The 27,394-nt window shown below is 39.8% G+C and overlaps 1 protein-coding gene across 1 annotated transcript in view; it reads right to left on the bottom strand.

The window, feature by feature from the left end:
• Atg10 (autophagy related 10) overlaps positions 1–27,394 on the bottom strand; it is a 213,623-nt gene that overhangs the window by 74,707 nt on the left and 111,522 nt on the right. Inside the window, exon 3 of the mRNA XM_050119845.1 lies at positions 22,647–22,744. Coding sequence (XP_049975802.1) covers positions 22,647–22,744 — 98 coding nt within the window. The remainder of the gene's footprint in view (positions 1–22,646; positions 22,745–27,394) is intronic.

The following is a 27,394-nucleotide window of genomic DNA, read 5'->3' as shown; positions in this document are numbered from 1 at the left end:
GGGAGGCACTGACATCCAAGGAAGGCAGTAACTTCCAAGCCAGCACCTGCCTCTGCGGCAGTGCGATCTCTTGCTTTTCCTGTATTATCTTGGGCTTCCAATGCTGGAACCACGGAACAATACATGGAACACAGACAAACAAACAAACAAACAATAAACCTGGGCAAACTCTACTTTTAGCCATCAACCTGGGAAAGGGGGTCTCCTTTTTCTATTTTGTTTGATTTCAGCTCTCAATTTGATTATTTCCCGTTGTCTAGTCCTCTTGGGTGAGTTTGCTTCTTTTTGTTCTAAAGTTTTCAGGTGTTTTGTTAATTTGTTAGTGTGGGATTTCTCCAGCTTCTTTACATAGGATTTGGTGCTATGCATCTTCCTCTTAGCACTGATTTCATAGTGTTCCATAAATCTGAGAGTGTTGGGCAGTCATTTTCATTGAATTTTAGGAAGTTTTAAATTTCTTTATATCTTCCTTGACCCAATGGTGATTCAGTTGAGCATTGTTCAGTTTCCATGAGTTTGCAGGCTTTCTGAAATTAGTATTGTTGTTGATTATAACTTTAAGCCATGATGATCCAATAAGATAGAGGAGTTATTCCATTTTTTTTTTTGTATCTGTTGAGATTTGCTTTGTTACTGAGTATGTGGTTGATTTTGGAAAAGTATCCATGAGGTGCTGAAAAGAAAGTTTGTTCTTTTGTTTTTGGGTGAAATGTTCTATATCTGTCTTCTGGTAAGACCATTTGAGTCATAATGTCTGTTAGTTCCTTTATTTCTCTGTTAAGTTTCTGTCTGGCAAACTTGTCCAGTGATGACAGTGGGGTGTTGAAGTCTCCCACTATTACTGTGTGGGACTTGATGTGTGATTTAAGCTTTAGCAATATTTCCTTTACAAATAAGGGTGCCCTTTTATTCGGGGCATAGATGTTCAGAATTGAAACTTCATCTTGAAGGATTTTTCCTGTGGTGAATATGAAATGACCTTCTTCATCTCTTTCAACTATTTTTAGTTTGAAGCCTATTTTGTTAGATATTAGAATAGCTACACCAGGTTGTTTCCTATTCCATTAGATTGGAAAATCTTTTCCCAACCCTTTACTCTAAGGTAATGTCTATGCTTGAAGTTGAGCTGTTTCTTGTATGCAGCAGAAGAATGGATTCTGTTTTCATATTCATTCTGTTAGCCTGTGTCTTTTTTTTTTTTTAGGCGAATTAATTCCATGGATATTAAAGGATATTAGTGACTAGTGACTGCTGTTCCTGCTGGTTTTGTTTTTATTGGCAGTGGTAGAATCATGTGTGCTTTTCTCTTCTTTGGGACTTGCTAGTGTGAAGTTATCTGTTGCATGTGTTTTTGTGGGTCCAGTTAATCTCGAGTTGGAGTTCTTCTTCTAGTGCTTTCTGTAGGCTGGATTTGTGTAGAGGAATTGATTAAATATAGTTTTGTCATGAAATATCTTGTTTTCTCTGTCTATGTTGATTGAAAACTTTCATGGCATCTATGGTTTCTTTGTGTCTGCATATCACCTGACCAAGACTTTCTGGTTTTAATTGTCTCTGCTGAGAAGTCAAATATTATTCTGGTATGTCTGCCTTTATATGTTACTTGACCTTTTTCCTTTGCAGCTCTGATTATTCTTTCTTTATTCTCTATGTTTTGATTATTATAAAGCGAGGGGACGTTTTTTATTGTTGCTCACTTTACTTGGCGTTCTGCAAGTTTCCTGTGTTTTCATAGGCATATCCTTCTTTAGATTGGGAAAGTTTTCTTCTATGATGTTATTGAATATATTTTTGTACCTTTTAGCTGGACTTCTTCAATTCCTATTATTCTTAGATTCAGTCTTTTTATGGTGTCTCAGATTTCCTGTATATTTTGGGTTAATTTGTTTAATTTAACATTTTCTTTGACCAATGAATCCATTTCCTCTATAGTATCTTCAACACCTGAGATTCTCTCTTCCACCTCTTGTATTTTTTATGCTTGCATCTGTAGTTCCTGTTGATTTACCCAGATTTTCCATTTCCAGAATTTCCTTGGCTTATGTTTTCTTTATTGCCTCTATTTCACTTTTCAAGTTTCTTTCACCTGTTTGATGGTTTTATCTTGGTTTTCTTTAAGTGATTTGTTGATTCCTTCTAATGTTTTGTTTGTCTTTTCCTTTACTTCTTTAAGGGAATTTTTCATTTCCTCTTTAAGGCCTCAGTTATTTTCATAAAATTATTTTTAATGTCGCTTTCTTCTGCTTCATCTGTATTGGAATGTTCAGTTCTTGCTGTTGTAGAACCATTAATTTCTGGTGGTGCTATAGTGTTCTTTATGTTGTTGAGTGTATTTTTACCCTGTTGTCTATCCATCTCTTCCTCCAATCAGAACAGGTGGAGCCTGTGTTTCAGGGGGTCCCTTTTCCTACAATTGGTGTAGTTGGGGACTGTGGCTCTCTTGAACGCTCCTTCATGTGTTAGCAGGGCAGAGTCTTTGGTGGTCATTCCTCAATGTGCCTATGGCCCCCGGCTCAGATGGTTGCTCCTCCAGGTGCAGAGAAAGATGATGATGAGGCTCCAGTGGTCGGATAATTTCTGGAAACGACTGCTGTCGTTACTGCTTGCTGTGTCGTTGAGGCTTCTTCCGGCAATGTGGCCAGTCCACTGCCCTGCTGAGGCTTCTCTCTCCCGGTGGCTTATATAGTATTTTTAATATGACGCCGGCTTCAGAGCAAGATGGACATTGTGCAAGGTAGTGAAATGGTGGTTGTGGACATTGTCTTCTAAACACAGGTGTCTGCGCTCTGATTCTGGTTCCTTTCTTAGATACTTTCGGGTTCTCAGTATCTCTTTTTATTCAAAGGTGTTGAGCCTATGAACAAAGAACTTAGAAGACACCTGGCACTTGGAAAGTGCTTCCTGAGTGGCAGCTGCTGTCACTAGAATACTTTTAGACAGGCAAATTCTACTTTTAGGAAGTTACATAATAGACACATACTTTCATTTTATTTCCAATTCCATGGAGCTTTTAAAAAAAATAAGTACTTGGTTTTCTGTAAAACACAGTATCTGTCTTTAGGGTGATGGCCTGGTTCTGCTTACGGAATAAATTATATGGCCCCAATTACAGCCAGCATAAATGGCTCAAATATAGCTACACCAAAGTCATGCTGGGAACATGTTCTAAAGGAGCCAAAAGAATATTTCTAAAGTATCCAAAAGAATCTTTGTTAGGGAAGGAGTACATTCACAAAGGACTTGTCCTGAACTAGTTCTAATTGATCAAATATTCCACACCAACCTTATTATCTAGAGGAGGTAGCTGACCAATGCAATACACACAAAGGCCTTATACCTCAAGACTCTGCATATCCCATATTGCTTAGGGAAGAACTTTAGGTCAGTCTTACAGTTCTGCTTATACATTCACAAATCTAACGAAGTGTAAAATGTTGGCAGCTACTTCTGCAGGCTGCTCCTGGACAGAGGAAGAACACTTGGTTTGGGAAAGAATGAAAATCGGACCCTTCAATGAGGACACAATGTCAAGTTCTCTAGTATCTGAATCATATGTGCCTACCGCCTGAAAGAAAACTACATTTCAGCACCTTGATGAGCAATGTCATGGTTAGTTTGATCCCTAACTTTGCCCTAAATTCTGATTGACATGAGGCTGTAGTCAATTAAGAAGAATGGTTACGCCCAGTGTCAGTGAGCAGTAATGCACGTAGGTGCTCTAACATCTGGCTGTGGAGGAACTGCTGAAACTGACACTGGAACGGCTAACAGGGACTTTTAAAAGCAGTTCTGCACTGACTTGGCAATTCCATTATAAGAATAAATCCAAAGGAAAAACTGGAAATTGTGTAAGTTATATACATAAGAATATTCACTCAGAAAGTTAATAATAAGAACTGAAAAGCACTCAATTTTCACACTACAGAATCTGTTAAAATAATTGAGAGACCAGCTTCCAATTCTGTACAGTCATTAAAAGATATTTAAACATTGTGATAAAAAGTCAGTGATGTAGATTTTTTAAATAGGACTAATTTGAGTGTATATTTATAACACACGCATACACACACACTCCAGAAAGTTATCTACTTTAAAGTTAACAGTGATAACTTGGAATGTTTTGAGATTATAAATAATTTAATTTTCTTCTTTACGTTAGCTTGCATTTTATAGAAAGTTATATACATACATGCATGCACATACATACACACACATACATATATATATATATTCCTTTTTAAATCAGGAAAAATGTTGCTCTTTGTTTTTCATCAATAAAAATGTAGGAAATTAAAATACTTTTAAAATAGACAAAGTAACGAAGTAAAACACACAGAATATGAGGGAGCAGAGGCAACAGGATTAACTATAAGACATGTACCTATTCCACAAGCATTCAGATTCAGAATAGCTCCAAACCCTCAATACGCACATCTGCAGGGAGAACCTGGACAGCTAGCTACTAGGACCTTCACGTCATAAACCTATGCAGCAGAGCACTCTGCTACAGCTTTGCTGGACAGGGGCTGAACAACATCCCCTCCCATCTCCTAGAACAGGCTTAAGTGATGCTGTAAAAGAGAATCCTGCTTAAACTGTGATCTACATAGGATTCAGTGCCAAAAAAAAAAATTAGTCTCTTCTGACATATATGCCTCCTTTCTTCCATTACAGAATAAAGCAAAATACTGAACTGGCTTTCTTCCATACTTCTTGTTCTAGAAAGCAGAGACACATCCCTAAGCCTGGGCTTTCTATTAAACCTTTCATTTCTCTCATTATTTAGTTCTTATTCACTTGGCATGTTGGTTGTGATCTGCATTGTTATATTAAAGAAAGTAGATATATATATGTATATTACTTGACATGTTCTTGGAAGCAGATCACCTGGACAAAGCTATTGAAAAAACATTAGCATACTATAAGATAATGGTAATGACTTTCATAAATACTTTATATACTTTGGTGTTATCTTTATTTATTAGCTAATCTTTAAAATAACGCAAAGGCTATAAATATTAATATGGGGTAACTTGGTAGCTTATATGAACAACAACCAGAGAAAATAACTAGGGAGAAAAAGCTGAAGAGGTTGGAAGTGGAATGAAAACTAAAGTTAAAAAGTGCACGATAGAATGTGTGTACAGCAACTATTGCATCAAAAATAGAATCAAAAATAGGGTATGGTGGCGCAAACCAGCATGTGGGCATCGAGACTTAAGGATCAAGTTCAAGGCCAGTATGTAGTGAGTCTGAAGCCCGTCTGGGTTACATGAGATAATGCTAAAATAAAAAGCAAACTGGTATCTTCTGTAGGAAGCTTCCAGCCCTGACTGAGATGAGAAGCACACCCGGAGCAAGCAGCAGTGGAACCTGCATCTCCTTCCCTCTCCCTCCGGCTCCTCCGTTCCTCTTGACCCACCTCTAGACATAACTTACCACCTAGCCACCACGAATCTCGTTCTAAAATACTGGAAATGAGAATATAAATATTCCTCAAACTTGAAGTTTGGGAACTAAGGTGTTTATTAAAAATTAAAAATTGATGGTAGGTAATTACCAAAATGAAATGTGCTAGGATGAGTAATATTAAAATTAATTATTAAATATTTTAAATGGTATTTTATTTTTATATTTATAAGCTGCTCCTTTTTTAGGAACAGAAATTCTAATGGCATACTATTAAAGTTATTGTACTTGGCTTTTGGATAAATTCAAGGCATGTGCTGAAATCAAAAGTTTATGATAAAAAGCTAAGAGTTGTTCTGCTCAGCTAGACACATGTGAAACAGAGAATATTAGCCAACATCTCTTTTTTTTTTTTTTTTGTTTTTTTGAGACAGGGTTTCTCTGTAGCTTTGGAGCCTGTCCTGGAACTAGCTCTGTAGACCAGGCTGGTCTCGAACTCACAGAGATCTGCCTGCCTCTGCCTCCGGAGTGCTGGGATTAAAGCGTGCGCCACCATTGCCCGGCTCCAACATCTTGTTTTGTTGTCCAGTAAAGTAAACTTAAACATGTGAGCTCAAGCATATCAGTAGGTCCAGGGTATTTATAAGAAATACACTCTTGAACTAGGAACTTTCAACTCATTGGGATGGAGCAAAGCAAAAATCTGAGAACTTGTGTCAATAGGACTAAATTAAAAAAGAAACCTCTTTATTTGGATCAATTTGAACATTAGTGGTGAGTGGTCAGAAACTTCAGAAAGTTCAAGCCAGATATGAAAAAGTGTCACAGCAGCATCTGGGCAGCCCTGACTCCTGTGACAAACCTAAGGTATTTATGAAAGACAAATTACCCAAAACAATGAGGAAAATGTCTCATATGCTGCCTCTTCTTTATAAATATACATGCTCATGTGCCCATGTGTATGTGTGCATGTGTGCGTGCGTGCGTGTGTGTGTGTGTGTGTGTGTGTGTGTGTACATCACTGGAGCTCGGAAGAGGGAATCTGATCCCCTGGAGCTGGAGTTCCAGGTGGTTGTGGGATGCCCGACGATGTTGGTGCTGGGAGCAGCAGTGCTCTCAGCCAAAGAGCCATTTCTCCATCTTCATGTGCTTGTTCATGCAAGGAAAGTGAAGAGCGCAAACCAAGTTCATCAAGACTTTATGAAAATGTGGTGGTTTTCTATGAACAAGGAAAACACAATGGACTATGAATACTAGTGAGTTTTCTTTTTTTTGGAGGGGGGGGTTTGAGACAGGGTTTCTCTGTGGTTTTGGAGCCTGTCGTGGAACTAGCTCTTGTAGACCAGGCTGGTCTCGAACTCACAGAGATCCGCCTGCCTCTGCCTCCCGAGTGCTGGGATTAAAGGCGTGCGCCACCACCGCCCGACTATTTAACTCTATCTTATGTGCATTGGTGTGAAGGTATCAGATTCCCTGTAACTGGAGTTACAGACAGTTGTGAGCTGTCATGAGGGTGCTGGGAATTGAACCAAGGTCCCCTAGAAGAACAGCCAGTGCTTTTAACCACTGAGCCATCTCTCCAGCCCCTTGTTTTCTTTCTTTTTTTGTTTTTTTGAGACAGGGTTTCTCTGTAGCTTTGGAGCCTGTCCTGGAACTAGCTCTGTAGACCAGGCTGGTCTCGAACTCACAGAGATCCGCCTGCCTCTGCCTCCCGAGTGCTGGGATTAAAGGCGTGCGCCACCACCGCCCGACTATTTAACTCTATCTTATGTGCATTGGTGTGAAGGTATCAGATTCCCTGGAACTGGAGTTACAGACAGTTGTGAGCTGTCATGAGGGTGCTGGGAATTGAACCAAGGTCCCCTAGAAGAACAGCCAGTGCTTTTAACCACTGAGCCATCTCTCCAGCCCCTTGTTTTCTTTCTTTTTTTGTTTTTTTGAGACAGGGTTTCTCTGTAGCTTTGGAGCCTGTCCTGGAACTAGCTCTGTAGACCAGGCTGGTCTCGAACTCATCTCTTTTTTTTTTTTTTTGTTTTTTTGAGACAGGGTTTCTCTGTAGCTTTGGAGCCTGTCCTGGAACTAGCTCTGTAGACCAGGCTGGTCTCGAACTCATCTCTTTTTTTTTTTTTTTGTTTTTTTGAGACAGGGTTTCTCTGTGGTTTTGGAGCCTGTCCTGGAACTAGCTCTTGTAGACCAGGCTGGTCTCGAACTCACAGAGATCCGCCTGCCTCTGCCTCCCGAGTGCTGGGATTAAAGGCGCCACCACCGCCCGACTATTTAACTCTATCTTATGTGCATTGGTGTGAAGGTATCAGATTCCCTGTAACTGGAGTTACAGACAGTTGTGAGCTGTCATGAGGGTGCTGGGAATTGAACCAAGGTCCCCTAGAAGAACAGCCAGTGCTTTTAACCACTGAGCCATCTCTCCAGCCCCTCTAGGGAGTTTTCTGACTGATAGAATGATAAATGTGGAAAGGGAAGTACTTTGATGAGTACAGTATTCACAGCCACCAACATTCAGTAAATATTAAAAGTTACAATGCACATACAGATTGACAATCTAAAAACAATTACTAGTGGAGTCAGAGAGAAAAACAGCCGTGTCATAATTAAGATGCCAAAGTAAGTGAATATACAATGATCAGAGCACATTTCACTCTCTTAAAACAAAAAAGACATAATTATAGAGAACTCTTAAAATATTGTCTACAAAAAAAAAAAAAAACACTCCTGAAAGATAGATGCAGCACTGTGCCGTCATCAGCTTGCTTACTGAATGACTTATTAGTGCCCAGAACACCTACAAACATGGATACAACAAATTAGCCACAAATTACAGAGAAAACAACCACACGATATCAGCAGTCCTATTTAAATCAAACTCCACTGTGAAAGAAGCCAACCGTGGAGCTGGCAGAGGTTCTGAAGAAGCAGCAGCAACCCGTAAAGCATCTTAATTTTTTTGTCATTTAAGAATTAAGCCACTTCCAGTTCACGCAGATCCTACCAGGTGCACTAAATTGATGTCATTATGAGCCATCAGGAAACACCCATGGAGACCTACAGCAACACCGAGGGGTTTTGGTAAGCAGCTGTGTGTTTTAATTGATTTGTATTATTTAAAATAGGAAGAGTTAAAAGTCAGTTATCGGATGTTGTGTAAAAGAGATGCCTAAAGACTCTAGGGAGACTGAGTTCAGCAGAATGCCAATCACAGGCCGTCACCTGAGCACTTACAATTCTTACTAGAGGAAGCACAATTAAATCATCAGTTTATCAGCTATCAAATAAATCACCAGGCAACACATGAAGCTTCATTATCTAAGGCTCCTTAACCAATGACTTCCTTCAGCACCGAGAGTCAAAGGGAATCTCTCCACCAAAGACACCTGAAGTATTTTTGTGATTGTTGGGTTTTATATATATGCCTTTTTAAATCTTCGAGGAAAGTAAGAAAATTTAATGAACTGAAATTATCATAGTTTTGCATGTTATAGGCAAGTCCAAGTTTTCAAGATGAAATCATGGTATATGAGGTAAATATGTGTTTTACTGAGGCTCCTCATATTCTACTTTCTATAGATACTTAGGATAGTTCTTTGTTATTTCCACATGTGTGTATGTGAATGTGTATGTATGCATGTTTGCAAGCGTGTGAACATCCTTTTGTGTGTGACTCGTCCTTTTGTTCAATGTCAGGGTCTCTCAATCAAAACTAGACCTTGCCCACATGACTAGTCTCTTATAGCGGTTGCTCAGCAGATCTCCTGTCTTTCTTTCTTAAAATTACAGGTGAACGGACACAGCCCTGACACATTTACATAACTTCTGGGGATCTGAACTCTGGTTCTCGTGCTTGTGCAGCAAACTCTTTTTTTTTTAAATTTATTTATTTATTTATTTATTAAAGATTTCTGTCTCTTCCCCACCGCCGCCTCCCCTTTCCCCCCCCCTCCCCCCATCCCCCCCCCCCCCCCCCCCCCCCCCCCCACCGCCGCCTCCCCTTTCCCCCCCCCCCCCCCCCCCCCCTCCCCCTCCCTCGTCAGCCCAAAAAGCAATCAGGGTTCTCTGCCCTGTGGGAAGTCCAAGGACCACCCACCTCCATCCAGGTCTAGTAAGGTGAGCATCCACGAAACTGCCTAGGCTCCCACGAAACCAATAGGTCCAGTAGGATCAAAAACCCATTGCCATTGTTCTTGAGGTCTCAGCAGTCCTCCTTGTCCGCTATGCAAACTCTTTAAGCAGAGCCATTTCCCTAGTCCCTTACCCTGGTTCTTGCAATGCAAAGAAGAAAAACAATCAGTATGGCCATCCAGCATCACTCCCTGACTGGGACTCATAGAACCAGGAGGTAAAGTGATTCAAAATTCTTGGCTTCCAAATTTAAACCATACAGTTTGCGTGTTAGAAATAATATATTTAAATGGAGATAAGATATATGTTGAGTTTCATACATAACTCTCCTGTTTACTGCTAAGAAGCAATGCAGGGATTTGGCGAGAAGGCAATTTTGAAAAGGCCATTACAGAAAAGAGATTTGTGTGCATATGTGTTCATCACTCAGGAGTCTGAATGCCCACAAGCATAAAATGATACAGTACCATAGACTCCTTTGTGGTTTGGGTATGTGAAAATAGAAATGATATGTCTTTAGCACATTAGCTTCAGAGTTGGAAATCATATAAAGAAACACACCTTCCACCCTGTATTCATGTGTTAGTAGCTTTATGTAGAAATGATAGCAAGACTAAGACTAGACATGAGAGGACCAGGGACAGCTCCTGGAGGTTTCTACAGCCCAGTCATGCATTCCGTAGAATAGGTACAGGCCCATGGGCTATCTACCCTTTGGGGCCCATGGAGATGTTTATATTACTTGTAAAAATAAAAGAAAAACAACTTTTAGGTAAAATTAAATATCTGGGTATACAATATGAATATATTAATCTTTAATATAACAATTATAAAATTATAAATTTAGTATCTTTGTGTGGAAAAAAGGTTTGAACATGATTTTAATGTGTACCCCCAAAATTTATATACTAGAAATCTGGCCCCCTATGTAGTAGTTTTGAGGTAGCTGAGCCAAGTAGAAATGTGGTTATGTCATTAGGGGTTTGTTAGTTACTTTCTTCATGGCTGTGAGGTGATAAAATTCCTAACAAAACAATTCCATGAAAGAAGCACTTGTTTTGTCTCAGAGTTTAAGAGGGACCCCTCCCCCCATCATGGGGACAAAGGCATGATTCATGGTGTTGGGAGTATAGGGCTAGGAACCCCATCATGGGAATGAAGGCATGATCCATGATGTTGGGAGTATAGGGCTAGGACCCCCATCATGGGGACGAAGGCATGATTCGTGGTTTTGGGAGTATAGGGCTAGGACCCCCATCATGGGGATGAAGGCATGATTCATGGTGTTGGGAGTATAGGGCTAGGACTCCTCACATCTCAGCAGACAAGGAGCTGAGAGCACAGAATCCTGACACTCACCTGGCTTTCTCTTTTTCCCATTTTCGTTCAGTTTGGGACCCCAGTCCATGGCATGGTCCTCACCCTCAGGACTGGTCTTCCCACCTCAGTTAAAACTCTCTGGGAAAGCCCCTTAGACACACACTCAGAGGAGTGTCTCCTGGGTGTCTCAAATACTGTCAAGTGACAGCGAAGACTAATCTCCACAGAGCATCCTTTCAGAGGTGTTAATGTAGTGTTCACAGGATGCTGGTTAGCTTCCTTGTGGGTGACATAAAAGAACAAAGCAAAGCTGGCCCTGAACTCTCTGATTTTACTTTTTGGTATGTATGTGGCCATCTCCCTTTCTGCTTCTCTCCCTTGCTAAGATGCAGCCCAGGGCATCCTCACCAGAGGCCGACAGGTGGGGCTGCTCAACGGTGAGCTGTCTGCATCCAAATGGTAACCTAAATAAGCCTCCTTTTTATTTTTCAAAATAAAGTGCCCATGTTCAGATATTTAGCTTTGGTACACAAAATGAACTAATAGAGACCCCACAAACACAAAGCTTTGATGAAAGAGAAAGAGGGGAAGGTGGGAGAAGGGTGAAGTAGCCTAGCGCAGAAAGAGATCGTAAGGTCCACATCGTTGACTAAGGCACAGGGTTTAAGATCAACTAAATGGGAAAAGAAAAGGGTGGGTAAAACCCTAAACTTAATCTAGTTCATTTATGTTATTGTAAAAATTACTGAAATAACTGTTTTTCCAGAAGTAATGCTGAGTATCCTTATGTAATTTATTTTCTTACATGTTTTAGACAGTGTTCAAAGCATTTTACATATATTGATTAGTTTTCCCAACAACTCTGTAGACCTAGTATCACCTCTATAGGAAAATTAAATTAAGAAACAAGGTGCTTCATAATTTGCTGAAGGTGCTGCAACTGTAAGTGCTGATAATCAGAGTCTAGTCCAAGACACACACGTGCGCACGCACGCACACACACATACATACATACATACATACATACATACATACATACATACACACACACACCACAGCACAGAGAAACACAGACACAGAGACACACACAGAGAGCAACCAGTCTTTCTTGGGAATAACTGATTTTAAAGTTGGACAGGACATGTATAACATAAATATGAACTCTTTCATACCATTAAGCAAGAAAGAAATTAAAAATAGATGAGTTGTATCAGAATCACTCAGGAGTTAAGCTCACTAGTAATGTAAGACAAACTGAACATCAATGAAAATAATCAGTACCATGAATTGAAACAAAACACTAATATACAGTCAAAGAAATTTAATAAAAAAATTTTTGGTGTCTTCAAGAGGTTGCTAAAGAAACAATTTATTATCTGCAAAGCTAGAACAAAAAGAGGAAAAATTAGATGTTTGCTGCCTCTTCTACACAAAGCATATCTCGGGAAGCTGGTGGGAGAAACTTTGTCATTACTGAAATAGTTCAACGGATAAATAATGAATGACAGAATTAAATTTTTGCAGCCCTTAATGAGTTAATGATATAGAGTCATCAGTAGATGCTCACATCACAAAAAAGCCACATAGGGCATTATGTACTTCCTTATGGGCATCATCAAAAACACTTATGGAGCATTCCTACCCTGCCCAAATGGAGCATTCCTACCCTGCCCAAATCAAGTGCAATTAGATCAAACTCTAATATCCAACTACCAGCTCTTAAAACGTATTGGGCAGAACATGCTTTTACACATCATAATGACATAATCAGGAACATAATGCAGGGAGCAACACTTGTAGAGCAACATGTTTCTTCAGCAATAAAGTTACCATGAAGAAGAGGGAGAAATGAAAGTCTACACATATTTTTACATAGAATCATAAAGTTGTAAGTGATGTTGGCCATTATAAATGTGTAAATTTTATTTGGATCTTCATTGAAACCAACTCAAAAAATTTAAATAGTGCTTGCTTGATACTATACATTTTTTCAATTGTAGTTATAATGATGGAATCACACTTGCATTTTTAAGAACTTTCAGCTTTTTTAAAATTTCTATTATGAGATAATTGTAGTTTTAAATATCTGAAAGAAATGATACAAAGAAATCTTTTATAAGCTATGCACAGTTCTCACAATAGCAATATCCTGCATAGTCCTAGAACCTCATCACAACTGAGACACTCATAAAGTTCAGACACAGAAAAGCAGAGCTCTCCTTGCCACCTTCTACCACTACACCACAGCCTGCCCTAGCACAGGAAAACCACAAACCTGAGGTCAGTTTACGATTCTGTCATTTCAAAAACGTTGTATAACATGTAGAAGAATAGAAATAGATTCTTATTTCTTGCCTTGAACAAAAAATAAGCTCCCAAGGGGATAAAAGACCTTAACACAAAACCCAAAACTCTGATACAACTAGAAGAGAAGATGGAGTATCCTACAAGAGACAGATACAAATAAAGACTTTCTAATCAGAGCCTTGGTCACTTGGGAAAAATGGCTAACAATTGACAAATGGTGCCTCATGAAATTGAAAAGCCAAGGCAACAGTCAACTAACTTAATAATCAGACAGACCTCACAATGGGAGAAAATATTTACCAAACAAGAGGATGCATATGCATCTAGAATACATAAAGAACTAAAAAAATAAAAAACTCAATCAAAAAATAGGTTATAGATCTGAACAGAGTTCTCAAAGGAAATACAAATATTTCATAAATATTTTAAGACACAGTCAACATCACTAACTATCAGGGAAATGCAAATTGCAACTACTTTGAGCTCCCTTCCCACCCTAGTCAGAATGGTACCATCAAGAGATCAAATGACTGTTTCCAATTTTCAGGTGGATCTATGTATGTTTTTCTTTGGTTTTCCTTATTACTTAGCTTCTTTAGGATCATGAACTATAGGCTCAGTATCCTTTGTTTATAGTTAGTATCCCTTATGAGTGAGTACATACCATATTCATCTTTTTGGGTCTGGGTTACCTCACTCAGGATGGTGTTTTCTAGTTCCATCCATTCTGCATGCAAAATTCAAGATAAATTCAAGATATCATTTTTTTTTCCTGCTGAGTAGTACTCTAATGTGTAATTATGCCACATTTTCTTTACCCATTCTTTGGTTGGGAAACATCTAGGTTGTTTCCAGGTTCTGGCTATTACAAATGATGTTGTTATCAACATAGTTGAACAAATGCCTTTGTAGTATGATTGAGCATCTTTTGGGTATATGCCCAAGAGAGGTATTGCTGGATCCTTGAAGTAGGTTGATTCCCAGTTTTCTGAGAAACTGCCATACTGATATCCAAACTGGTTGTACAAGTTTGCATATCCACCAGTAATGGATGAGTGTTCCCTTTACTCTACATCCTCTCCAGCATAAGCTATCATTAGTCTTTCTGATCTTAGCCATTCTGACAGGTGTAAAATGGATCTCAGAGTTGTTTTGATTTGCATTTCCCTGATGGCTAAGGACGGCGAACATTTCCTAAAGTATCTTTTGGCCATTTGAGATTCTTCTGTTGAGAATTCTCTGTTTAGTTCTATACCCCATTTTTAAAATTGGGTTATTTAGAATTTTGAGGTCTAATTTCTTGAGTTCTTTATATATATTTTGGGGATCAGTCCTTTGTCTGAATTAGGGTTGGTAACGATCTTTTCCCATTCAGTAGGCTGCTTTTTTTGTCTTGTTGACTGTGTCCTTTGCTTAACAGAAGCTTCTCAGTTTCAGGAGAATAAATAAACCATTTATTTATTGTTGCTCTCAATGTCTGTGCAACTGGGGTTATATTTAGAAAGTGGTCTCCTGTGCCCATGCATTGAAGACTACTTCCCACTTTCTCTTCTATTAGGTTCAGTGTGGCCAGATTTATATTAAGGTCATTAATCCATTTGGACTTGAGTTTGTGCATGGTGGTAGATATGGATCTTTTTTCATTCTTTTATATGTTGTCATCCAGTTATGCCAGCACCATTTGTTGAAGATGCTTTCTTTTTTCCATTGTGTATTTTTAGCTTCTTTGTCAAAAGTCAAGTGTTCATAGATATGTGGGTTAATATCTGGATCTTCTAATCCATTCCATTGGTCAACATCTCTGTTTTTATGCCAGTACCAAGCTGTTTTTCATTACTGTAGCTCTGTAATAGAACTTGATGTCAGGGATGATGATATCTCCCGAAGTTCCTTAATTGTACAGGATTGTTTTGGCTATCCTGGGTTTCTTCCCATATGAAGTTGATGATTGTTCTTTCAAGGTCTTTGAAGAATTGTTGGGATTTTGATGGGGATTGCATTGAACCTATAGTTTGTTTTTTTTTGTATTTTACTATGTTGATCCTACCTATCCAAGAGCATGGAAGATCTTACCATTTTTTGGTATCTTCTTCAATATCTTTCTTCAATCTTTCTTCAAACACTTAAAGTTCTTGTCAAGTAAGTCTTTCACTTCTTTGTTTAGTGTTACCTCAAGATATTTTATGTTATTTGTGGCAATTCTGAAAGGTGATGTTTTTCTGATTTCTCTCTCAGCTTCTTTATCATTTATATATAGGAGGGCTACTGATTTTTTTTAAGTTGATACTGTATCCTGCCACATCACTGAAGGTATTTATCAGCAGAAACCAGGCTCTAGAGAAATTCCCAGGAACCCACAAGGATGACCCCAGCTAAGACCCTAAGCAATAGAGGAGAGGGGGCCTAATCTTGACTTGCTTTATAGTCAGACTGATGAATATCTTAAATACCACCATAGAACCTTCATCCAGCAACTGATAGAAACAGAGGCAGAGACCTGCATTGGAGCACTGGACTGAGCATCCAAAGTCCAGTTGAAGAGTGGGAGGAATGAGAATATGAGCAAAGAGGTGAAGACCATGATGGGTTCACCCACTGAAACAGTCTAGTCTACCTGAGTTAATGGGAGCTCACCAAATCCAGCTAGACTGGGAAGGAACAAGCATAGAACCAAACTAGTCCCTCTGAATGTGGTTGACATTTGCATGGCTGGGGCAGACTGAGGGGCCACTGGTAGTGGCACCAGGATTTATCCCTACTGCATGTACTGGCTTTTTGGGAACCTATTCTCTTTGAATGGATACCTTGCTCAGTCTAGATATAGTAGGGAGGGCCTTGGACCTTCCCCAAAGCAATGTGCCTTACCCTCTCTGAGGATAGGAGGGAGGGGTTGAAGGATATGTGGAAAGAATGGGAGGTGGGGAGGGAGTGGGAACTTGGATTGGTGTGTATATAATGAAAAAAGATAGTTTGTTTTCTTTTTTTAAAAAAATATAAAAAAGAAAAACAAATTTAAAAACCTTTAAAAAAAAAAGATCAAATAACAACAAATGCTGGCAAAGACATGGGGGAAGAGGAACCTTCTTTCATTGCTGTTTGGAGTGTAAACTGGTGCAGTCCCTGCAGAAAATAGTGTGGCGATTCCTCAAAACTTTAGAAACAGAGCTACAATATCACCTAGCTGTACTGCTCCTGGGCACACCCCCAAAGACTCTGTATTCCATACAGAGATACTTGCTTATCAGCATTTACTGGTGCACTGTTCATAGTAGCTAGGAAAGAACATTAGCCTAGATATTCATTAACTGGCTAGTGGGTGATGATGGTGTGATACATAAACGAAGTGGAATTGTAGCTAGATGTACTGAAAGATTAGATTTGCTAGTAAATATATGGAACTAGAAAAAATTAAATGAAGTGAAGTAACCCAGGCACAAATGCTACATGTTTACCCTTATGTGAAACCCAATTTTGAATCTTATTTGTATTCAACTTAGAGTATCATAGAAGCCAAGACACTAGAAAGAAGCCATGGGATGGGAGAGTGCCTTGGGGAGGTAGAAGAGAACACAGGTAACATTAAATAGATAAGGGGAATGCTGGGAATGGAAAGGTTTAAGGTGGGGAGTAGGACAGGGAGGGGGAATGAGGAGGTAAAAAGAACGGTTAACCAAAATGAAAGAATATAAAAAAGCCATTTGGAAGCCTACTATTTTGTAATTAAAAAGAAAGCAAGGAAACAGAAGTACCCTGCATGGCTAGATGCTGCTGTCGCTAGAAGTTATGGGCTATTAAAACTCCATGCCACGTGTGGGGGACCTCTGTGCACTTTTGGGCAAGACCGAGAAGACCTTGAACCAATACAGCTTGGCTCTTCCTCTTGGCTGAGCTCCAGAACTGGATAAGGAGACCTTATTGCTGAAGATAGTGTAACTTCGTTTTCAAGTGAGAGAGAAATCAGGCTGAAGCTGAGCTGGAAAGTTCCTCACTGCTGGCTGTTGTTTGTCCTCTATGCAGACAGCTGTGGGAGGAAAACCACCAGTAGTCATGTCCTGCTCTGACTCCTGTGAGGGACAATAGCAGTGTTCAGGTAAGGGACATCTACTGCTGCAATAGTGGCATGGCAGTCACAGGGATACCAGCGGTTTCCTGTTTGGGCTTTAGGCATGCCAACTCAACAGAAGGAATTCATTCACTGTACGGCTGTGGAGGGCTTAGCTCCCACAGGGTAACCTACTACTGTTGTATTGACAAATGGACATGGCATCAAACTGCCTCCAAAGCATATTATGTTTACACCTATAAAGTAGTCTGTGTTCAGTCTTGGTCAAAGAAGTTTCTATTTGCAGTGGGCAACAGTTATGCAGAGACTCATAACTGGTCATTGTGCTGAAAACAAGCAACTGTTGAGAGTATTGCTCTAAACTGAACAACCATATCCACCCTTCAAGGCGCCAAGTGAACATCACAGAAGAGGAGCAGGAAGAGTCTAGACCGAGAGGATGGAAAGTAGGGAAGTAGTGCTATGAAATTCTGACTTCTAGATACGACATGGCTGTTGTACATATTGATTCAAAGCTTCTGCGGTTACCAGCACTGGACCCGTACAATATCAGCATGGTTAAAAACCCCACCATGCATGGGGAGAGGCTCCCAGCCTAGCTACAGGGAGTCAATGGCTTGTGAGTTGGGGTCGGACTTTTCAGTAGACTGACTGCTCAAGCAATGCCCCCCACGAAACCCATCTCCATGCAAGAAACCCCAATTAAATGTAGTGAGTCATACACACACACACACGCACACACACACACACACACACACCATGAAACAAACTCGGAAGAGATTTGGTGGGGAGGCGAAGGAGATAAAAGGATAATGGGGAGTGATTTTGATAAAAAAAATTTTTTTTGTGTGTGTTTGTATGTGTGTGAAATTGTGAAAGAATGGATAAATTTTGAAAGAAATAAAGGTAAAAAAAGAAAACAGTGTTATGGGAATGGAATCACTCACTATGCAAACTTGGAGGTTATCTTTTCCACTGGGCTTACCTGTGCAGTGATCCATTCGGGCTGTTGAGTGTGTCATTAGCTGGGTTCTTTTGATTGCTGACTACTTTTCCAGGGGAAGAGGGTACCACAATCTGTTCAAACATCCACCACTGAACGACACCTCTCTTGTTTCCATTTGAGGCTATTATAAATAACACTTCTATAAATACTTATGTAAAGCCCTTACTTTTAAAGATGTATACTCAAATATTTATGGATGGATAAAATGATGTCTAAGACTTGTGTGCAAAAAATTTCAAACTTGATGAGATAACAAAAACCATGGACAAATAAAGCAGTCTGAGGCTGCGGTATAGCTATGTGGTGAGAATATCTGATTTTCACAGGGGGAAACATGGGTTTAGCCACTAATGGCTAAATAAATAAATGAATAATCAAGATCACCACAAGTTTATAAGTATACACAAAATCATCTATACTTTTGGTATATTTGAAATTTCCTAAAACACAGGGTTTAAGAAAATAAAACAAACCACATACACGCACACACAAACACCTTTAAGCAAAAACTGAATGTCTGCTTTTTTCTTAAAATCTGTGACCTTAGCCCATGCTAAGATCACAGGACTTCTTTGCTCTAAAATACAGAGCCCAAGCCTTCAGGGACGGTCACTGTAACATTCGCTTTAGCGATTTAGGCAGATTCAAGCTAGGTACTGGTTAACTTTCTTTAGGGAGTTTCTATTAGGCTGCGGAGTTGAGATAATAGCAGTCTGTGAGGTTGACAAAGGCAGGTGAGTAATCACCATAATCAGATGTATGAGATTCATGAGTGGCTTGTCTTCAGAAGAGAGGGTTCATGTCTGACACGAACAAGCCCTTATCATCAAGACAAACGCTGAGAGAACAGAAGTGTGATTACTGAAGATGAAGAGGAACAAACCATATGAGCACAATCAGGCCTGGAAATGAAGGGAAACACAGTTTATATTATGCAAAGGCTGCTTTTGTTTTTAGGGCACTCGGGGGGACAGGATATCATTACAGTATTCTGTCTGCAAGCTAATGACTCTTTAGTATAATTCTGCAAAACGGTGTCTACTATTTGGTGGCACCAATACTCTCTCAGCTTACTCTCTTCTCGGGTTGTAACACACCCTTCCTCTCTGTCCCATTGCGGACACCTTGTTTTTCTCTTATAAAAATGCAGATCTACTTTCCCAAAGATATCAAGCAAAGAAAAAGATAAATACCAACCTGTTAGCTGATATGGGATTAAGAACCAAGATCTTAAAAAAAAATACATATAACGTCTTTCAAATGCCAAATGGCTTCAAATGAAGTTTTCTTGCTTAGTCTTGACCACTTAGGCTGGTGCTTTGTTAAGTGACTCTAAGTCTTAAGTGGAGACATTACAAGCTATTTAAATTACCCACAATCAAAATCCCAATAAAAGAAATCCCAAAAGTCCAGTTAAATTTTATAGTTGGGCACACAAAATATCCATTAAGTGAGTCCCATGTTAGAAATAACAACACTTGCTGTAATCAGATGTGTAACATGACAGCGCTAGGACAAGTGGGAGAAGGGGGCATTCAAATGTCTAAAAATTAAAACTAGAAAATTCCTAAATACGGTGCACAGACTGGTTCATTTGATTGTGTAAATATCTTAGATATTCCAGGAATGGAAAGGGATCTATTGGTAACAATGGGTTAAGAAACCAAAGAAAACATGGTTGAATTAAAAGTTCTAATCCTATGTCACAAGCTATAGTAGGGGCATGTGGAATTAAAAATATAAAATTATACAATGTACCAGGAACTATGAGTATGTTGGCACTGAGATTAATAACAGAGCCATTAATGAGGAAAAGGAAGAGGACAGGAAAAGAATCAGGAGCATAACTAAGGAGCAGCTAAGTACATAGGGGCTCACAGAGATAACCAGGAAGTCTACATGGGACTGACCTAGGTCCTCTGCATACAGGTGATAGTTGTGTAGCTTGGTCTTCTTGTGGTTCTCTTGAAAGTGGAAACAGGGGCAGTCTCCAACTCTTTGACCGGTTTTTGGGACCCTATTCCTCATACTGGGTTACCTTGCCTAGCCTTAATACATGGAGAGGTGCTTAGTCTTACTGTAACATGATATGTCGTGTTCTATTGCTATTCATGGGAGGCCTGCCCTTTTCTGAATAGAAATGGAGAAGGAATGGGGGGGGGAACAGAAGGCGTGGGGGAACGGGAGAAGAGAAGAGAAGGTAAACTGTGTCAGGATGTAAAATAAATCAATAAATATTTAAAAAAGATGAAACTAAGTAATTAAAGCTGGAGTGGTGGAGTACACCTTTAACCCCAGCATTCAGGAGGCCAGCCTGGTTAACAGTAGTGAATTCTAGGCATGCCAGAGCTACATAGTGAAATCTTGCATGTGTGCGTGTATAAATACTAAAATTAAAGACATATACATTTTGAATATGATCTTCCTACATCTTTGCCATTTTTTTGATACCTAAAAACAAACATTTTCTCTGTCCTGTGGTTTCTGACTCCATCATGTACATTTCTGGCAGTGTGAGGTCACTGACAATACTCAGTTGAAACAGCCTTCACTTTGACATACTCAAAAATTAATACAAATCAGTTTTCGTTAACAAGATGGTCTTGCTCCAAACCCATGTGGTTATTCTAAATTGTTGTTATTATTTGTGCGTGAGCACAGATGCACACACTGTGACATGCATTCCATCTTTTCACTAGTGCTGGTGTCAACCTCAGATTGCCAGGCTTGTGCTGGAAGCACTTTTACACTATAAGCCATTGCACCAGCCTCATGCAGCTGTCCTACTTATTTATCAAATACTGTACTCACAGTAATCACACTCGTACCCAGCCTGCAGACCCCGGAATGCAGAGAGAACTGATGTAGTTTGAGAGAAAGAGGAGTTACCTGCAGCCATGCCCAAGAACGATTTATGTTGGCAGGTAAACTGCCATAATTGTAATCAGAGCCGCCCGAGGGCATAGTCTAATGACTGATAAAGCCATTTTTTATTCAAAGGAAGCTTTTCTTAAGTTAAACAGAGACTTAGAGAAATATTTTTGTATAAGTAAAAATTACTTTAAAGATCATGATGGCCGAATGGTGGTGGCGCACGCCTTTAATCCCAGCACTCGGGAGGCAGAGGCAGGTGGATCTTTGTGAGTTCGAGACCAGCCTGGCCTACAAGAGCTAGTTCCAGGACAGGCTCCAAAGCTACAGAGAAACCCTGTCTCGAAAAAAACCAAAAAACAACAAACAAACAAAAAAAAAAAACAAAAAAAGAAGAAAAAGATCATTATGTTTGCAAAGTGATAGTATTTTTAAATTTCTAAAATTATTAACTACCATTTTGTTAAGAGAGCAGTAGCAGCATGATTGATTGACAGACCTGTTTCCTATACTTTTGCAAATTTGCTTTTATATCTCCTTTTGTAGATCTATTTTCATCTTTTGCACATTGCAAACCTATTAGTAATCAAGAGTTCATGTTTTCTCTTGCAAATGCACCTACAAGTAAAACTGAGAGGTAATCACAGACAACGAAAGCTAAAGCACCGATGTGTCAGGTCAGTCAGGCTACACGGTGAGACCTTGTATGAAAAGAATAATAAGAAAATTGAAGACACATATTTTGCATATGATTTTGCATCTTCCTACACCCTTTGTTCTCTTCCTTGACACTGAAAAGCAAACATTTTCTCTGTCAAAGGCACACGTTTCTGGGTGTTCAGTCCCTGCCTGGCTGTGTGTACACATGTGATTCAGAGCTCCAGGATCCGCCTGTCTCCACTGCAACACTGGGGCACAGGATGCTGGAGGTGCAGATTCACGTTTTTATGCTTGCAGAGCACTTTACCGAGTCATCTCTCCAGAGAACTTCCCCACAGGCTAGTTCTAGTTTCTTCCCCCTTCTTTTCTTTCCTCCCTCCCCGCTCCCTCTCTCCCTCCCTCCTTCCCTTTTCTCTTTTTCTTCCTCTTTGAGAGAGGTTCTCACTATGTATCCCTGGCTGGTCTCAAACTTACTAAGACCCTCTTGCCTCTGCCTCTTGGGTGCTGGAAGCTCCTGCTTCTGAATGTGCGTCCTAACAGATTCTATTTTCACATATGAAGCAAATTTTTGTTGGCCACCTAGTATACACTAAGTACTATGCTGGTCCTGGAAATATGATTAGGAATAAAACAGAAAAACAGACATGGTCCTACTCACAATGGAGGTCACAACACTATTTTATAAAGAAAAACATCCAAATACATAGTTCAAAATTATAATAAACCCCATAAAAGAAAACGTATAGGGTGTTATGAAATACCCATATAGTAAGGAGGATGTGGAGGACTGAAACAGGGAAAGAAGCAGATAATGGAACTAGATGAAGAACTGAGCAAGGGTGAGGAACCGCATCTGCTAAGGGGAAAGACTCTGACCTGCTGGGTAATGGTGTCCCACGGTCCCTGCAGCAGTCGTGTCTTGTAGCATTCGTGGACTCCTTCCCATATATCCTTCAGAGCTAAAGGTCTCCCATCTGTGAAGGTACATCATGAAAGACTGTTAGTGACCCATGAAACACGATGGTGCTTGGTGTTGCTCTAAAGTACCAAGTATCCTGACTTCCTGAAAAATCTCCACGGGTTTACACACACTTGCATATCATTTCTGTGTGAATCATTATTCTCCTACTGGGGGAAGAATACATGTCCAAGCTTCTCTCCTTTGTATTCACACAGCAACTAAGATTCTGTCTCTTTATTACCCTTGGGAAGTTTACAAAATAAATAAAAGCTGAACATGTTTCAGAGATAAGTGACAGATACGAGTATAAAGGAAAGTCCAGGAAATGGACACTTTTATTGCTATAAGTCTGCTCTGGATGCTGTTGGAGTCCTCATGATTCCTCTGGTCCTCAAAGAAACCACACCCCTGCCTTTTTACTCTCTTATTGAATAACAGAATGTCCAAATCACTATACTGCACGTCAAGGAAACAAAAAGGAAGGAAAACATAATTTCTTGCAGTAAGTAGCTTACCATTTACTGGGGAAACCATGAAAAGTATATTAATATCTTAAAATACTAAATAAAAAGAGGTTCCTGTCAGAGGAAATCTAGTTAGTGTTGGAGGGGACAGAGGACAGAGACACTGGCAGACAGTTACAGTGGTAAGTGAGAGAGGGGGTGACTGGTGAGGAGAACCCCAAGAGGCTAGCACGCAGAGATCAGCCAGGAACTTCAGCGAGTAATAATCCTCCCTCTAGTCACTTAGGAACTTTCATTCTCTCTCAGAACTTGGTGCCCATTCAAAGTGTTTTGTGAAGACCAACATGGCACTTATAATGCACACAGATAAGAGGGAAAATAGGTGTCTAAGTTCAAACTCAAGAAGAAAGAGAGTGTTCAAAGATTTTTAACATGCACTGTGGAAAGGGTGTCCAGACACTAGAACCTAGTATTACTCTGGCCGTTCACAGCGGTCAAGGTCTCAAGACAGCAGATAGGTCTTCTCCTTAGACATATGCCCAATTTTGTCTGAAGAGAACACACCATATCTTCAATTACTGGGCTCCAGGGAGTGCAATACAACTCAGGTAAATACTCTGCTCAAAAAAACTAAAGCTCACTGTAGCGTACAGACTCGGAGTCCCAGAAGAGATGGAGCATGTGAGAAGTAGCAGGCTTAGAATCTGGGCCATGTTTAAACATGGGGTCAGCAGTTGCTCTGGGTGTACCTCTGTCACCTTACTTTATAAATCCTAGCTTCTTGAGACTCGGTTACTTTTCCTATAGTGGAGGACAACAATCCTTGCAGGAGTTTGTTCTCATAAAGTGTACATGAGTGATCCTTCACAGGACTGTGTTAGGAAAACAGAAAATGCTCAGTAAATACTCGGCACCTCCCAGCCCCTGCTCTGTAATCCTCAAAGCTAATAGATCCATTCTGAACTGTTCTTCCTAGCCCGTCCCATGTTTCCACACCATGCACACAGCCTTTGATGCAGTGGTGTACAAATGGTATAAGCAGGGCATTTCTTATGTCTGACCTGAAGAGTTGAACTTTCCCTCAACCTTTATTTTCAATAAATAGCACTGGAATATTTTGATACATATTCAATAACTATCTTCATCTTGGCATTTATCTGGCAGCAGGAGACCATTATCTTGTGATAAATAGTTTTATTCCATTGACATTTCCATGTCTGTAAAATGAACAAGATTTATTCATCCAATTAACATTTGAATGTCATGTTTAGCTACAAGTTGAAAACAAGCTGCCTTCAATATCTGTGTTATATTGTTTTCTGAACACATTTACAGAGTAGGCCAAACTCTGCTCTGAAGATAAGCACTACACATCTTCAAAACACGTGTGTGTTGATTCTAAAGAGGAAAATACGATCCGAAGTACTGCAGCATTGGAGAGCAAGTTCACCAATCAAATTACAAAAGATGACATGCTTCCAAATAATGTTCATGTATCAAAATTAGAAGGAATTAGTAGTAGGATAATAAAATAAGCTCTATTAGGGTTACTAATTTCAGAAATAAGGTGGCTAACACCTTGGGTGATACAAATCTCCAAGATTATTCTGCCCGTTCATACCGGAGACGCAATCAAAGGCCGGGCTTCAAGATTCATAGTCCGGCGCTCCTCTTGAGCCATGCGTCCTCTGGAGGCAGTGATGCTGCAAATGCTTTATTTATATGCATTAAAAATGCTAAGTAAACAATACCTTCCTTATAGCTAATCTTTTCGGCCCAAGAGAGGAAAGCTGGATTTAATATCTACTAATAAATAATAATTTAAATATTCAAATAGTCAATAACCTAAGCCTGATTAGCTTATTGCCGCTGTCAAGAGCCTGCCTACTCACTTGGCTGGAAGTGTTCATGCAAGAGTAGTAACGAGCAGCCTGCAACAATATTACAGGAAATATTACCGGATTTCCATCAAATTTGATTCTAGGATCGAGAGCTAGTGCTTACATTTTCATACCACATCAAATCTAGAAACTGAAAAGAAAAACTTGGAATGCAGGGATTAAAAAGCAACAGTCAAGCAATCAGAAAGGTTAACAATGAGTTCAAAACAAATAAATAAGGTGTGCTTTTACTTATCTCGAAAATGCATGCTATTAAAACGAGTAAGAACTTGTACGGTTTCAGAGGCGGGAAGCTGAGGAGCCAGAGGGGATGACTGACAGCAGATCAGTGTCTTCCAGACACAGCAAGACTGGTCCCCATATGAACTCACATAGACTGCACAGGCTCGAGCCAGATGGGCTCCCAGCGTGAGATGGGGAAGTGGACACGCTCTCCCACCCATACCAAGACTCCATCTCTACCCGACAACTGCTCACCAAGGAAAAATTAATTTCTCTCCCAGAGTTACCCTGGGTATACAAATCACACTTCAGACCCCATGATCAGCAGCGACGGCCACAAAATGGGCTCAATGGTGTTTCTGTGGATGTTTTTTTTTTGTTTGTTTGTTTTGTTTTTTTGGTCTCATGTCCCTCTGTGCAATTTTTTTTTTTTTTTACTTTATGGTCTTTTGCTTATCTATTAGGTTCCAATTTTTGTGTTTTTATGTTTTATGTTTCTTATGCTTTTTGTTTCTTGTTTTTTATTTTAAAATTTTCCTATTTGTTTTCTAAAGACAGAGAGAGAAAGAAAGTATAGAGTTGGATGAGTGGGGAGGAAGGGAGGATCTGGAAGGAGATGGGGGAGGAGAAACCACAATCAGAATGTATTGTATGATTTTCAATAAAAGCAAAGAAAGAGAGAAAAAAGATTTTCTACGGTTTTAGCTTTTGCAGCTTTTTTAAAAGATAGTAAACACTGTGTTGGTAGTGTCCACGCTCTTTTTATGACATTTAATAGAAACAGTGATTAGTACTAACATATTTCTCTACATCCTTGATATTAACTTCATTCACAAATTACAGAATGACTGTAACACTGGTACAACATTCGGTTAGCATGTACAAGGAGCTGGGTTCTAACCCCCACACTGATACATCTCCAAATGTTTTCTTTATTTCACACATAATGAGAAAAACCAAAAACCCAACATTCCACATCTATCTTTTTCTCAGCTATTAGTCTCATAATAAAACTATGGTCTGTCCCGCAATTCTAAACTTCCTACTGTATGTGCTTGCCTTTACATTGTGCTATGCTAGAGTCTAACTTCAAGCTTCCAACAATGGCCTTTGTTACTCCTCCAAGCTCTAGTGCAGAGTGTTTACTCCCATAAATTTCAAATACAAATTTATGCGTTTTGTATTGAACCACCTGTAGTTTTCCTCTCCACACAGTTAAATCCAAACAAAAGGATTTTGCAGCCCCTTCTGACCAGCCTATCTGTCCACTGTCCTTCTGTCCTATCTCCCACTGTCCTCCTGTCCCATCTCCCACTGTCCTCCTGTCCCATCTCCCACTGTCCTCCTGTCCTATGTGCCCACTGTCCTCCTGTCCTATCTCCCACCGTCCTCCTGTCCTATCTCCCACTGTCCTCCTGTCCTATCTCCCACTGTCCTCCTGTCCTATCTCCCACTGTCCTCCTGTCCTATCTCCCACTGTCCTCCTGTCCTATATGCCCACTGGCCTTCTTCGCTAGGACAGCTCTTAAGGAAGGCAGTGAAACCACTCACCACTGTCCCAGTCAGCCCTCTGCACTGCCGGGCTTCCCTCCTAGCAAACACCACTCTCTGATGTTATCTGTCTTACACATTTCTCATTTCCTGCCTTTCCTAACCATGGTGCTCTATGCCTGTGAATCTTCACCATTCTTATTCCTGTATGGACCCTGCCACCTAGACCAAGTCATCCATAAAGGTTTCTTTATTTCCCACACTAGTTAAAAGCCATCTTTGTGACTCAATTGGTTATGCCATATTGTATTCACACCACATTGTGATTGTCTTATTTACTTAAATATGGAACTACTATGGGGTTGGATGGGGGTAAGGGGAAATGGAACTACTGTTGGTCATTTAAAATACCATCAGCTTTGAAATGGTACCTGATACAAAGTAGACACAAGGAAGCCATACCAATTTTTTTTCTTCTTTTCAATTATTTGCTTTTGATAAATTTCCTAGAATGGAATTACCAAGTCAAAGTGAAAAATAACTTTTAATTCAACACAGAAGAACTAGTATCTCACCCCTCAATTT

This window comes from Alexandromys fortis, unplaced genomic scaffold (assembly GCF_014885135.2).
Source record: "Alexandromys fortis isolate MF-2015 unplaced genomic scaffold, M_Fortis_MF-2015_v1.1 scaffold_132, whole genome shotgun sequence".
NCBI classification, from domain to species: Eukaryota; Metazoa; Chordata; class Mammalia; order Rodentia; family Cricetidae; genus Alexandromys; species Alexandromys fortis.
The sequence above is the reverse complement of the archived record's forward strand: the minus strand, read 5'-3'. Positions and strand labels throughout refer to the sequence as shown.